This window comes from Ambystoma mexicanum, chromosome 5p (genome assembly GCF_040938575.1).
Source record: "Ambystoma mexicanum isolate Mex_15411 chromosome 5p, UKY_AmexF1_1, whole genome shotgun sequence".
In the NCBI taxonomy this organism is placed as follows: Eukaryota; Metazoa; Chordata; class Amphibia; order Caudata; family Ambystomatidae; genus Ambystoma; species Ambystoma mexicanum.
In genome coordinates this window covers 460,439,490-460,451,016 of record NC_090930.1, presented here as the reverse complement: position 1 = coordinate 460,451,016, position 11,527 = coordinate 460,439,490, and the positions used below count along the sequence as shown (strand labels likewise).

The following is an 11,527-nucleotide window of genomic DNA, read 5'->3' as shown; positions in this document are numbered from 1 at the left end:
TCTGCACCCTCAACATGCTCAAAGGGAGCACCTGCGCCTCTCCCATGGATTAGCAGGGCCTGAGGCAGTCAGTCCCTTCTGCTCCACTGCCTCCTCCAGCTACCAGGAAGTAGGGATAGGTGTGTGATTTCCTGCCTAGACAGTTTGCAAGGAGGGCCTTCTGGAAGAGCTGTGGAGTGAGAAGAAGCTTGGCACTGAGTCTACGAACAGGTAAGCAATTTATTTTCTCTGTTAAATACACTGCAGCATGTCTCTTTTGGTAGCTGATGATAATGAGCACAGCAAAAGTACTTCAATTAGGTAGTTAAACATTAGATGAGTGTGTTTCTCACAGCACTCACCCAACATAGAGTCAGTAATAACTAATTACAGATATAGAGAGTGTAGGGACGTCATTTCACCAACATGGCAGGGGTAGCACAAGTGATATCACACAAACCTTGACCTTTGATGACATCACAGGAAGTGATGCCATTTGGCCCTGGCCCCAAGAGACATCACCGGAAGTGGTTGCACATGACCTTCAGATATCTAACACCCATGTTTCCACCCAGAACATTCAAACACATATTATCACATTCCTACTCATTCACCCACCAGTCACTCACTCATACACCTTCTATTACATCCATTTTCACTGCATTCTCCACACAGGCACTCACCCAGAACATTCAAACACACACACTTTCACATTTCTTCTTATTCACCCACCATTTACTGACCCATAGCACATACATAAATCTGACACGTACTTCACGGATACAAAATTCACATCACTACACCATTGCCCACGAGCTTCCATAAAAATAAAAATAATGTTTGTTGTTATATGTGTGTAGTAAGTGGGGGGGCACAGTAGTCACGGCAATGACCCCTGGCGTCCCCCAAATGACGTCCCTGAGAGAATGGCACACATGCTAATCTCCTTGGACATGTGATGCAGTGATGCCTTTTATTCTCTGCACAAACATGGACTGTTCTCTGTGGTCTGCAATCTCCTTTCAGGCGGTGGGTGGGTAGTCGTCCTGTGGCTGTAGTAGTTTGATTTTTGCTACCAATGTAGTCCTTATTGCTAATGTTGTATGCTACCATGGGACACGTGAAGCTGTTTTAGCAAGTGTGGTTTTGATCACTCATAGTATTTCTTTTTGATTTTTCTTTATTTGTTCACAGTGGTATGTCATTACAATCAGTGGTATTTCAATACTGCAAATAGTATTTTGTTAATACTGGTGTTAATTAACACTGGCTTCAGAAATAGCACACTTTTCGGCAAGACTGGTAAAAACAGTTTTGGAATACATTTGCACGGATAATGACAGACAGGATCTTACTCAAAACACCAATGAAACCAAAACAGCAATAAGACCTGCAGCTGCAACAAATTGCCGGGTTAAAATGAGGTTGATGGTGCAGTCTGTTGTTAATCCCCCCAAAAAGTGCATCTCTTGGGATATCCATTTTACAGCAAAGGAGAACTGCCAACGAACCACTTTCATATACATGGAGTATTTATTTTGAATTTACAATGACAATCATTTCTAGGGTCTGGCTGCTTGTTGTTCAGCATAGAGATGCATTAGGACTGCCTTTTCTGAATGATGCCAAAATCCTATTGGTAAGTAGTTCCCAAAAAGTAAACAGTCCTTCTTATGGGTTTCCTCTGTATGCTCTTGGGAATTTTAGATCTTTCCCTGCCTGGTTCTGAATGCCTTCCTAAGAAAGAACTGTATGATACATTTCAGTTAAACTCAGATGTTCAGTGTACGCCGTTAAAGACCTTCACAACTGAGCTTGCTTCCCAGCCGTGATCACTTTTTTTCCAAGTGTCTCTGCGTTTCAGTCTCAGGTACTAAATCCGGAAAAAAAGTATCCTATGTTGTTTTTATTTCTTCTTGCTACTGTTCCAACGTACACAAAAGGAGAGGACGTTTTTTCTATGACAGTTGTTTTTACAGCACAGGGACCAGTTATTAGGTGTATGGAGAACATCCAGGAAGGCCTCGGGTTGTTCTTATAAAATTTCAGAATTATTAATGCCTGTGAGGTATGATGGACCTTCACACCCTCAGACCAGCTCTTGTTTGTCACGTAATAAACTTAAAACAAAATTACAAAAATTACAAAAAATCTTCATTCAGTCTGAAACGAAGGGTTGTCACTGCCAACAACTGTTGGTAGCTCCAAATCTTTAGCATCCGGGGCAGGGGTATCTTGCATATGTTTGTATCGTTCCCCTCGATTTTGTGGCAACACTGGTCCCCAGTTTGCTGCTGGTCTACAACACTTTACAATACGCTGTAAAAAAGCAAAATATATTTCTCATTACTTATAGTGTCATGCGTTTCGCTACTGAATAATTCAAACTATGGCTGGAATTCAACTGTATTGCTATTAGCACACACATAACTACATTATGTGGCACCAATGTGGACTGATCAACCTAGTGAGCCATTATTTCAGTCTTTCCCCAGTATCAGATTGGGTTGCTTTCTGGTAGCACTTTTCACTTATTGCAGATAGCAAATTGCAGTTTAGAAGGGTGGACACAGTTTACATCTTTCTGGCCGGATGCCTGCACCATGCATATGTGGTAGCCCACCAATTTAATGCAATATAGTTTGGCCTCACTTAAGAGGGGGAACATCACCCTTAGAGCTGCTGCGATTTGGTGGATGGCGCAAGGAACATAGAACACGCATGGCAAAGGAACACTCAAGGGCATACAACATGCACTCTCTAACCAAAGATTTCATTTGTGCTAGTGAACCTCTGGGTTTAATTGAAACAGCTGAGAATTAAATTATGCAAAATAGTTGGTTTTATTCTTCAGCATAAAAATGTTTGAAGACCACTGGGCAAGAGCAATATCTATCTTAAACATATTCTGGTGGAACAGTACTTCTGCTTCAGTTGGGGGGTTCACAGCTCTTTAAAGAAAGTTTTCACTTTTAAAATTCAAAAAGTAATGCAGTCATCTAGATATCCTGCTCTTTGAGTCTAACTATCCTTACCTTTTTTTTGTCTGGACCGAATGGTGTAATGTATGCTACCTGTAGTGCATTCTTCCACACAGAATAGTTGAAGCCTTGCCCTGGCTGCTACCCAGGGCACTTTTACAAATTCCAATACCGATTACAGTAAATCAATCTTCACACACAGCAAAGCAGGAATAGAATTACTGTGACCCTGTGCTTCAGAAACAAATCAGAACAAAAGGTACAGTGACAATGCTCGCCTACTGCCTGTCACCCATTGCATTCCCAGTTAGCGGCTCTCCTGATCCTTAGAGGAAAGGCCATTACTGGTCTAAATGGGCGTACGGAAATCTGTGCTATGATAACTGGGCCTATGGAATCTGGCTTTACTGTGCTAAGTAGGCACTTCAGGATATGTAAATAGTCAGCTGGCTTTGCCAATGGAATCCAGACTTAACATGATGCCTGTGTATGCAAGAATCTGAGCTTCCTTTGCTAATTGGCATAATGGCCATGTGTGGCAATTGTACATTATTCTGGACTCTGACATTGCTCGATAACTGTGTAATTTAGTTTTACAGTGCCGACTGGGCATTGTAGAATATGGACTTAATGCACCCATTGGGAATAATGGAATACACAATGCTGCGGAAAGGGGCAATAGTACCATGACGCCATATCTTTCTAACGGGGCATACTTGTAATGAGGTTTCCAAACCATTAGCAAAGCTGGTGTCACTAGTCAATGTTTACTTGCTATCATGAACCAACCATCGATTAAATATTTGTGTTTAAAAATCACAAAATATCACATACCCCAAATATGTTGTACACAATTTAAAAAGTGGACAACTACAATACTGAAGGTTCTGAAAAAAACTATTAGTAACATTGTTGAAAAGTGGGCTGGATGGTATTTAAATGATAGTTATATTTTGGCTAATAATCCGTAACACCAATAGTTGCTATGGTAGTGTAGGTTTATTGAAATCTGCCAATGTATAACTGAAGAACTATCAGATAGGTTCCACTATTTAGAGGTTGAAATGTAGCCAGCATGAAACTCTCACTGTGCTCTGTTCTTTAGGCAATGGGAGTTACCAAATGGATTTCTCATTCTCTCCAATCTCCCAACCTACCTTCCTTTACCACTCCTCACCCTCTGAGGGGGACACCTAGAACACACATCCCCTCACCACTGCCTCCTTTTCCCCAACTCTCCTCTTGAATTGTCCCTTCTCAAGCACCCTCCTCCTTACCCAAAACTCCTACTCGCATCCCCTTTGACTCCTAAGGCCATTTGCTCCCACCCTTGCTCACTCATCCCCTCCCACCAGTTATCGAATCCACCTTTCACTTTCTTGTTTGTGTAATGGATGTTTCACACGTCGCGGGCATAATGTCAATTGCACAATCATGAAATCATAACATTGCAGCTGTGACATGCACATTTCAGTCTGTTATGAGCACACCTCACAGGTAGTTAATGCGCTTGAATGAGCTAGTTGATATTTAAGCACCCATCACCCAATGGATGAGGTGCTATTTTTACTCGCAGGTTCATGACTTCAACTCCAGAATGGATCTCCTCTTAGCCTTTGCAACATTGCCAAATAATATGCAACTTATGGAGATGCAGGAAAGAGGTTTCCCAGATAAGGAACATTTGCGGATGGAAGATGGTAGGAAGGAGTCATCGAGCTGGAGTATGAAGGTATGGACTTCACGTTCATGGTTCCTAAATTGTAATTGTAACCTTAAGAGGATTAATGGGTCCTTTATTTTCAAAATCAGCATTGTTGCAGATGAACTACACATAGTATGGGAGGCCTTCAAAGCCAAGGTTTGAGTGAAGCTGATCAGTTGAGCCATGTATAATATAAATTAAAAGTAGAACTTTGGAGGTGTGGAAAGCTCCGAAAAATATGCCTTGATGGGTGATGTGCACATGAAGAATTGTATTGGAACAAGAGGACAATGGGGTGGGCTTTTGTCATGATGGATAAAAAGGATACATGAGTGAAGCACACCAGTTAATGTGCTCATTGATTGTGGTAGATTCCTGTGTTATGGCAAAGGAAGGCAGTGATGGATTTCAGCCTGTTTACTGGTTCTTGTATGCAGAGGATACTGTGATACTTGGAGATCCTTGCTCTTTGCCATCATCAATCTACTGTAGAGTAAGGCTCCATATGTGGAAGAGCAACATTTTCCTTTAAGAAGTTACAGCACCACTGGTACAGCTTAAGGTGACTAAATCACTGGGTTTGGACAGCTTGTACATAGCATTCTATCAACATTTGTCTAACATATTAGACCCCAGATCTTGAAGGACTTTTGGAAAGGATAGCAATCCATGATAATGGGCCTCATCGCGAGTTGGGCGGTAACGCCGGCGCTATTAGCGTCGGCGCTAATAGCCCTACCGCCAAATCCCCGGGCGCTATTAGCGCCAGATCACGGGTTTGGTGGAAGGGTTATTGTCCATTCCCAATTGGGCCCATTCAGGAATTCCTCATTCCCCATTGGGCCCAATGGGGAAAATTCGCGCTATTACTGCTGGCGGATTTCCCGCCGGCGGTAATCGCGCTGAAAAACAGCAATTTTGCAGCAGCTTTCCCCCCAGCCGCGAGCTGGGGGGAAATCCGCCAAAGCCATGATCTGGTGGACCCTTAAATGTGGTGGTAATAGCACTACCGCCGCATTTAACGGTTACCACCAGACTCGTGATGAGGCCCAGAGTCTTTAAACATGCCCACACCTAAGCATACAAGATTCCAAACAAAGTGGGAGAGTTATTGTGCCATATGGGTATAAAGGTGTAAAGGGATTGGGCCAAATACGTAATATCAGAGAAGTTTCAGATTAGAAGCAGCACACAGCAATGTTGCCTGGTTTCAGCATTACTTTCTGATATTGCCTCAGGTCCTCTAGCAGCCTACATCAGACAAAATGATGCCGTAACAGGGATTACATGCAGGGGAACAGATACATAAATCTATAATGTACTAGCTGTATCCGGCCACGCGTTGCTGTGGCTCAGTCTGGTTAAATGGAAAAGAAAGACAAGAGAAAGCGCAAAACAACCCCCTCCCCTCAACCTCTCCCTCCCATAATCCAGGAGTCAGGTATATAGTCTTTCCCCCTCTCAGTGGTGCCAGTGGCGGAGGCAGAGACTGCAGTTCCATTCCCTCCTTACTTGTAGTCCAGTTTTTATGCCCCCATTTATCCATCTTCATGGATCAGACTCCTCTTGGGAGCAAAGTTTTTAATGCCTCTGGCGGTTCTCCAAGTTGAGGCATTTTAATTTTTCTGGCGGCGCAACACATTACTTTCGTTTCTCCATTAAATTTCAGAGCCTTGCAATAAGGACACACTTCAATCATAGTGCTGATGAGAACATGATGACTCAAACTATGATCATCAGCTGGGTTGTAACGGAATGAAAGGCGATTGTAATTGCGTGATTGCTGAGCACGGAGTCGTGTTTGACGCTGATCTACTGTTTCCCGTTGAAGTCTTTAAGCCACTCTCAGCCTGTTGTGTTAATTCTGCTCATAACGAAACAGATCTGAAGCTGCAGAATGCGATTGCCATGCTTGCAACCGTGCATCCTTAAGTCTGGCTGCACGTCGCTCTGCTGCTTCCTCGGCACGTATTTGAGCCATTCTAATTCGGAAACACTAAAATGGAATCTTAAATATTTAGTATAGCGTGTGTTGATTTTTCATCCAACAGATGCCACTGTTTTTTCCCAAAAAACGTAAAATATTTGGTATAGCGTGTGTTGCTTTTACATCCAACAGATGGCGCTGTTTTTCCCCAAAAATGTAAAATATTTGATATAGCGTGTATTGCTTTTACGTCCAACAGGTGGTGCTGTTTTTCCCACAAAACATGTTTTTACCTGTCACAGGTGTGACATCTATATATAGTAGGTATATAAAAACACGCGTGTATTCAAATGCAACATTGTGTTAAAATTTCAAAGCAATCGGTGAAGAAAATTCAGAGATTTAAGAATTTGAACAAACAATTATTTACATTTTTATTTATATAGATAGATGCTGTGGCATGTTGCTCCTGTTGATTAACCAGGTTATATGGTGTGATTCGCTGAGAGAGGTCTTATCTGAATTTGGCAAAGTGTCTAGCCACAAAATAAACTGGGCTAAATTGGAGGTCCTACTGATATCAGGAAACTTCAATAAGAGGGATGGTGTGGCCTAGGGCACCAAGTGCTCAGAAGGGAGGTGTCAAGTATTTGAGTGTGTACATTGTTATGAATTTGAGAATGATTGCTGACTTGAATGTAAGGAAAATGTTTAAGAAGCTGGATTCAGATGCTAATAGTTAGACGAAACGTACCTTGAACCTGTGTATTAGAACAACATGATTAATTCTTGAGAGGCCCCTGCTAGCTATTTTTTCCCTTCTGACTAAGTCCACTTGAATGGCATTGTGTTGGCCTCATAATCCACCATGGCCAGGCTTCTCTGCCTTGTATGTTCACAGGAATGTGGACTTTCTTATCTCCTATTGAATAAAGGGGCCATGTTGCTACCTCTGGTGTTTCCTTCCCTTCTGAGAACAATTTGGAGAGGTATCTTTCCTCACCTGTTTCTCTCTCCCCTGATCTGTATCTACCTCTCAATGGTAAAATTCCTTGGCTCCGTTCATGGCAGCCCAACATCCATTTGCTCTTTATTATTGTTCTGGAAAGAATCAGGCAATGGTGCCTTGCTTACCAAGGGCATAGTAGCGGATTCCTATATCTGGCCTGGGGTAATACAAGGTCTTACCCTGTCCTCTTGGGTGGAGAAATATTTCTTCTTCTTTTCGCTTGCGATTAGTTAAGGGCTGGGCACCAAAAATTAATGACCTCTTACTTTAACCCATGTCTCACATGGTTTCCTAGAATTCATAGATGGCTCTCGCTGGCACATGGCTCACTGATAGGTGTTAGCTGTTTGAATCGTTTCTTCCAATGTGAGTTCATGGAGTCTATAGAAATGGGCAAAGAGTAGGGGAATTGCCCAAATATGAACATATGTTTATGTGTGTTATATGTCTTCAGTTTTCAGCCACATCCATGTATTAACAATAACCCTGGTTCAGTTAGACAGCTGTAGATTCCCCAGTCTCATTCCTCAGTCTCATTCAATAATGTTTCTGTTCATGCCCTACACTAGAAGACCTCTTTTTATTTCATTATATGGGCTATTCCCTTTGGAGTTCAGGGTCTAAAAAGCCTGTTGAGCTTCACCTATAAGTAGTGGTGCCATGTATCTAGCCAACAGTCTCTGAACAATTCAGCTGTCTCAGTGATCCACACAATGTCTACAAAGAAGGCTGCTGGGTATTCTCCATCTCCCAGATTTTGGAACACTCCTGGTCCTACTAAAGGGTTCCCCATTCTCTTTGCAAGAGCACCATGAAGGGCCGTCAGCTTCTTCTGGGGTTGGCAGTTCATCATCAGTTGGCCCTCAACTAAGGTCCTCAGCAGGTCTTCCATGGCTGTTGGAGCAGGTTCAGCCTTTCTGGTGCTCTGGGTCCAGGTCCTACTCTGTTCCTTGGACTGCTTGAATGGGACCTCTAACTCTTTCTCCTCCTTGTCACTGGGGCTGGTGTCTCTCCACTGCTGGAAGGCGGGTGTGCCAGGGATTGCTTAGAGTCCACTCCCACTATCTTGGGCGTACTGTAGCCCTCTGGCGTGTCCCTAGGCTGGCCTCTCTAATATGTTGCACCATCTTGGTGTGTGTATCCTCTGCCAAGGCTGCATGCTCCTCTGTTTCCCCTGTCTCAGAAAGAGTTCCCTAATCTGAAAAACTCACCCCCACTTTCAGTTCCCAAACTTCCCTGCCAAGGGAGTCAGTAGCAGCTGTGGTACAGAACTTCACTGCTTCTGATTGGCTGCTGTATCTTTTTTCAGAGAGGTGTGTAACTCTGCCCTCCCCTTGTGGGGTCTAAATGATCTCACATGGCCACCACTTGTGACAAGGTGCTTAATGAATCTCACAACAACACCCACTATGTTTTTAACTTTTATTTTTAAAATAGGTACACGAAGCTCTGGGGGATCATGGTTTAGGGATGGTACCAGTACTTCTTTCTTCACCCTTTAAAGGGGCTTCCATCTCACTAGCCCAGGGTCCCTACTCCACCCTCACCGGTTCCAAGATTGATTTATTCCAGCCATGGCTACTGTGTACTCCTCTCCCTGCTCTAGCAAGGCCCAAAGCCTGCAGCCGTATCTATCGGACTCTCTCTGGGACTTAGTATGGAGACTAACGGGGCAGTCTGGTTGTCCTGGCACCCTTCTCCCAATGGCAAATGGGTTATCCTTCATCTCACTCGCTTGTCTCTATCTCTCTCTCTCTCTCTCTCTCTCTCTCTCTCTCCCTATTTCTGCACACTCCATAACTGGGTCATATTGCTCTCTCCCGTCTGCTTCCACCCTTCAACTGATGTATCTCCTCTCCATATACTGGTGTTACATCTCCCTTTCTCTTTTCCCATATGCCACCCACTGGTCTTGCAGCTACCCCCCCCTCATATCCTGTCTCTGTCTGCCAACTCCCTTCTGCTTTTTACGATCCACAAAACTCGCCATTCCCAACTCTACCCCTGTTTCTGCTTGCCTCTAGGCTAATGCCTCTCACTCCCCTCTTGACACCTAACACCCCCAGTCTATTTCACACCTACTTTTGGTCTCCCCCTTCTTCTCTCTCCAAATCCCCCTTTCTTCAGTCTTCCACTCACACATGTGAGGAGTCAGAACTGAAAGACAGACACAAAGTTGCCATTTTTGTGTTAAAGACTTTTATTAACAAAAATGGGTTGGGAAAATGCCTCTCTGACCCTGCCCTAAGAAGAATTTCCCTACCTAAAACCAAAAAAAAGGATCTGTCCATTTCAGGATGTCAAAATCAAAACTGTCCTTGTGTCCAAACGTGCTATCATGACCCTCACACTTCAAACCGAATCATAAGGTGAAAAGGGGAATGTCTTTAACATGTGGTGTTTGCAAAACAAATTCATAAAGGAAAAATAGAACATCTCCAACATAAAAGTTCTCCAAGGTAAAAGGAATTTGTTTTCTTGGTCTAAGACTTCTTGGTATCTTTCTTGACGAACAGCGATCTTTTTTGTTACAAAGTTCCTTAGCCTTGTAGTCCTTCTTTCAAAGGTTCCTTCTTTGATTCAAAAAGCACAGTCCTTTCTTGGGACTTCCTATAGGTTTGCAGCTGCCTGTATACTCCCTTGCCAGGACTTCTTATGCACTTGTCACTACCTGGTTTACTCCCCTGCCAGGTCTTCTCACATGAATAAGCAAACAGTTCCTCTTTTAATTCCACAGTTGCATGTATCTTCTTTGTTTCAACATTCACCCTGGGCTTTCCCCAAATCTGTATCCCCATACATAGCTGGGGCTAACAATTGAAATATCCCTTCTTGGTTTGCAAACAAGTTCCTTAATGTATCTATTTATGTGGCTTTAAAGTTTACAAATTGAGTTTGGCGCGGCCACCGAAACATCCCGGGGTGCCCACTTTGCTTGGGTTGTCTCACCAGCTCTGTGTGGCATCTTCGGTCCAATTTGCTCTTACGCGGTGAGGCTTTGCTGCACGCTTTTCACTCTGGACAGCCTCCACGTCATTCCGGTTCCTCTTGTGGCTTCTCATCAGCATGCCCGCCTTCCTTCAGGTGCCTGTAAGCACAGCGTTGCTTTCTCTGGTGGCCAAATGCCCAGGAATATCCACTTGATTCCTGGTGTGTCTGCAGCACGTCCTGCTCATGTAAAGTTTCTCTGCCTTCTTGCTGGCACGCACCTTGGCTCCTCCACACCGGTCTCTGATCATAGGAACCACACACCACACAGAGAGGTACGACAACATCTTCTCAAAAGCAGCAGCTGAGAGGCTAGGCCCTCTCACACCAGCAAAGTCCCTCAGACCTCCTCCCACAAACTTCAATAGGCGTACCCACATTTGGCCAATGAAACTGACTTACTTTTGCTTCCCCTTAGTGAGGGAGAGTGCAGTCTCTTCTGGGCTGTGGCATTCTGCTGCTTCCAAGGGGTTCCCCTTCTTCCTGGAGAGGGTAGACTGGCTTCCTTGCCACATCCTGTGCTTTCTGGGTCCCTACGGGTAGTTTGGAGGCAAAGGTTCCCACTTTCCTCTCTTGGCACAACAGTACACAGCCCTTCCTTCTCCAGCACAGGATTCCTAGAGCCAGGCCCTCCAGGGAGGAACTCTCTCACCCTTTCTGAGTCTTTTCTCCTTTTTTATTGGCTTTGGCCAATAGGATGTGGGGAAGGACTAGACTGCTGACAGTGGGAAGTGATCATCATTACTCCCCTCCTCTTCCTCATCCCAGTGTTGTGGGGGTTGTGGGAACAGTAGTACATTTCTGAGAATACTGTATAAATGTTTGAAATAGGTTTTAAAGGCAAACTATGTTTGGAGGACGAGTATGTGGAGCTGGGAAAAGTGTCTTTCATAATTTTACAAGGCTGGTTATTTGAGAGTTGGCTTTTGGGATGTCAC

The 11,527-nt window shown here is 43.9% G+C and overlaps 1 protein-coding gene across 1 annotated transcript in view; it reads right to left on the bottom strand.

Annotated features, from left to right (window-relative positions):
• Positions 1-1,147: 1,147 nt before the first annotated feature.
• Positions 1,148-11,527, bottom strand: part of LOC138481018 (sodium- and chloride-dependent neutral and basic amino acid transporter B(0+)-like) — a 401,144-nt gene continuing 390,764 nt past the window's right edge. The window contains exon 14 of the mRNA XM_069612865.1: positions 1,148-2,298. Within this exon, the coding sequence (XP_069468966.1) occupies positions 2,134-2,298 (165 nt within the window). The 3' untranslated portion in view covers positions 1,148-2,133. The remainder of the gene's footprint in view (positions 2,299-11,527) is intronic.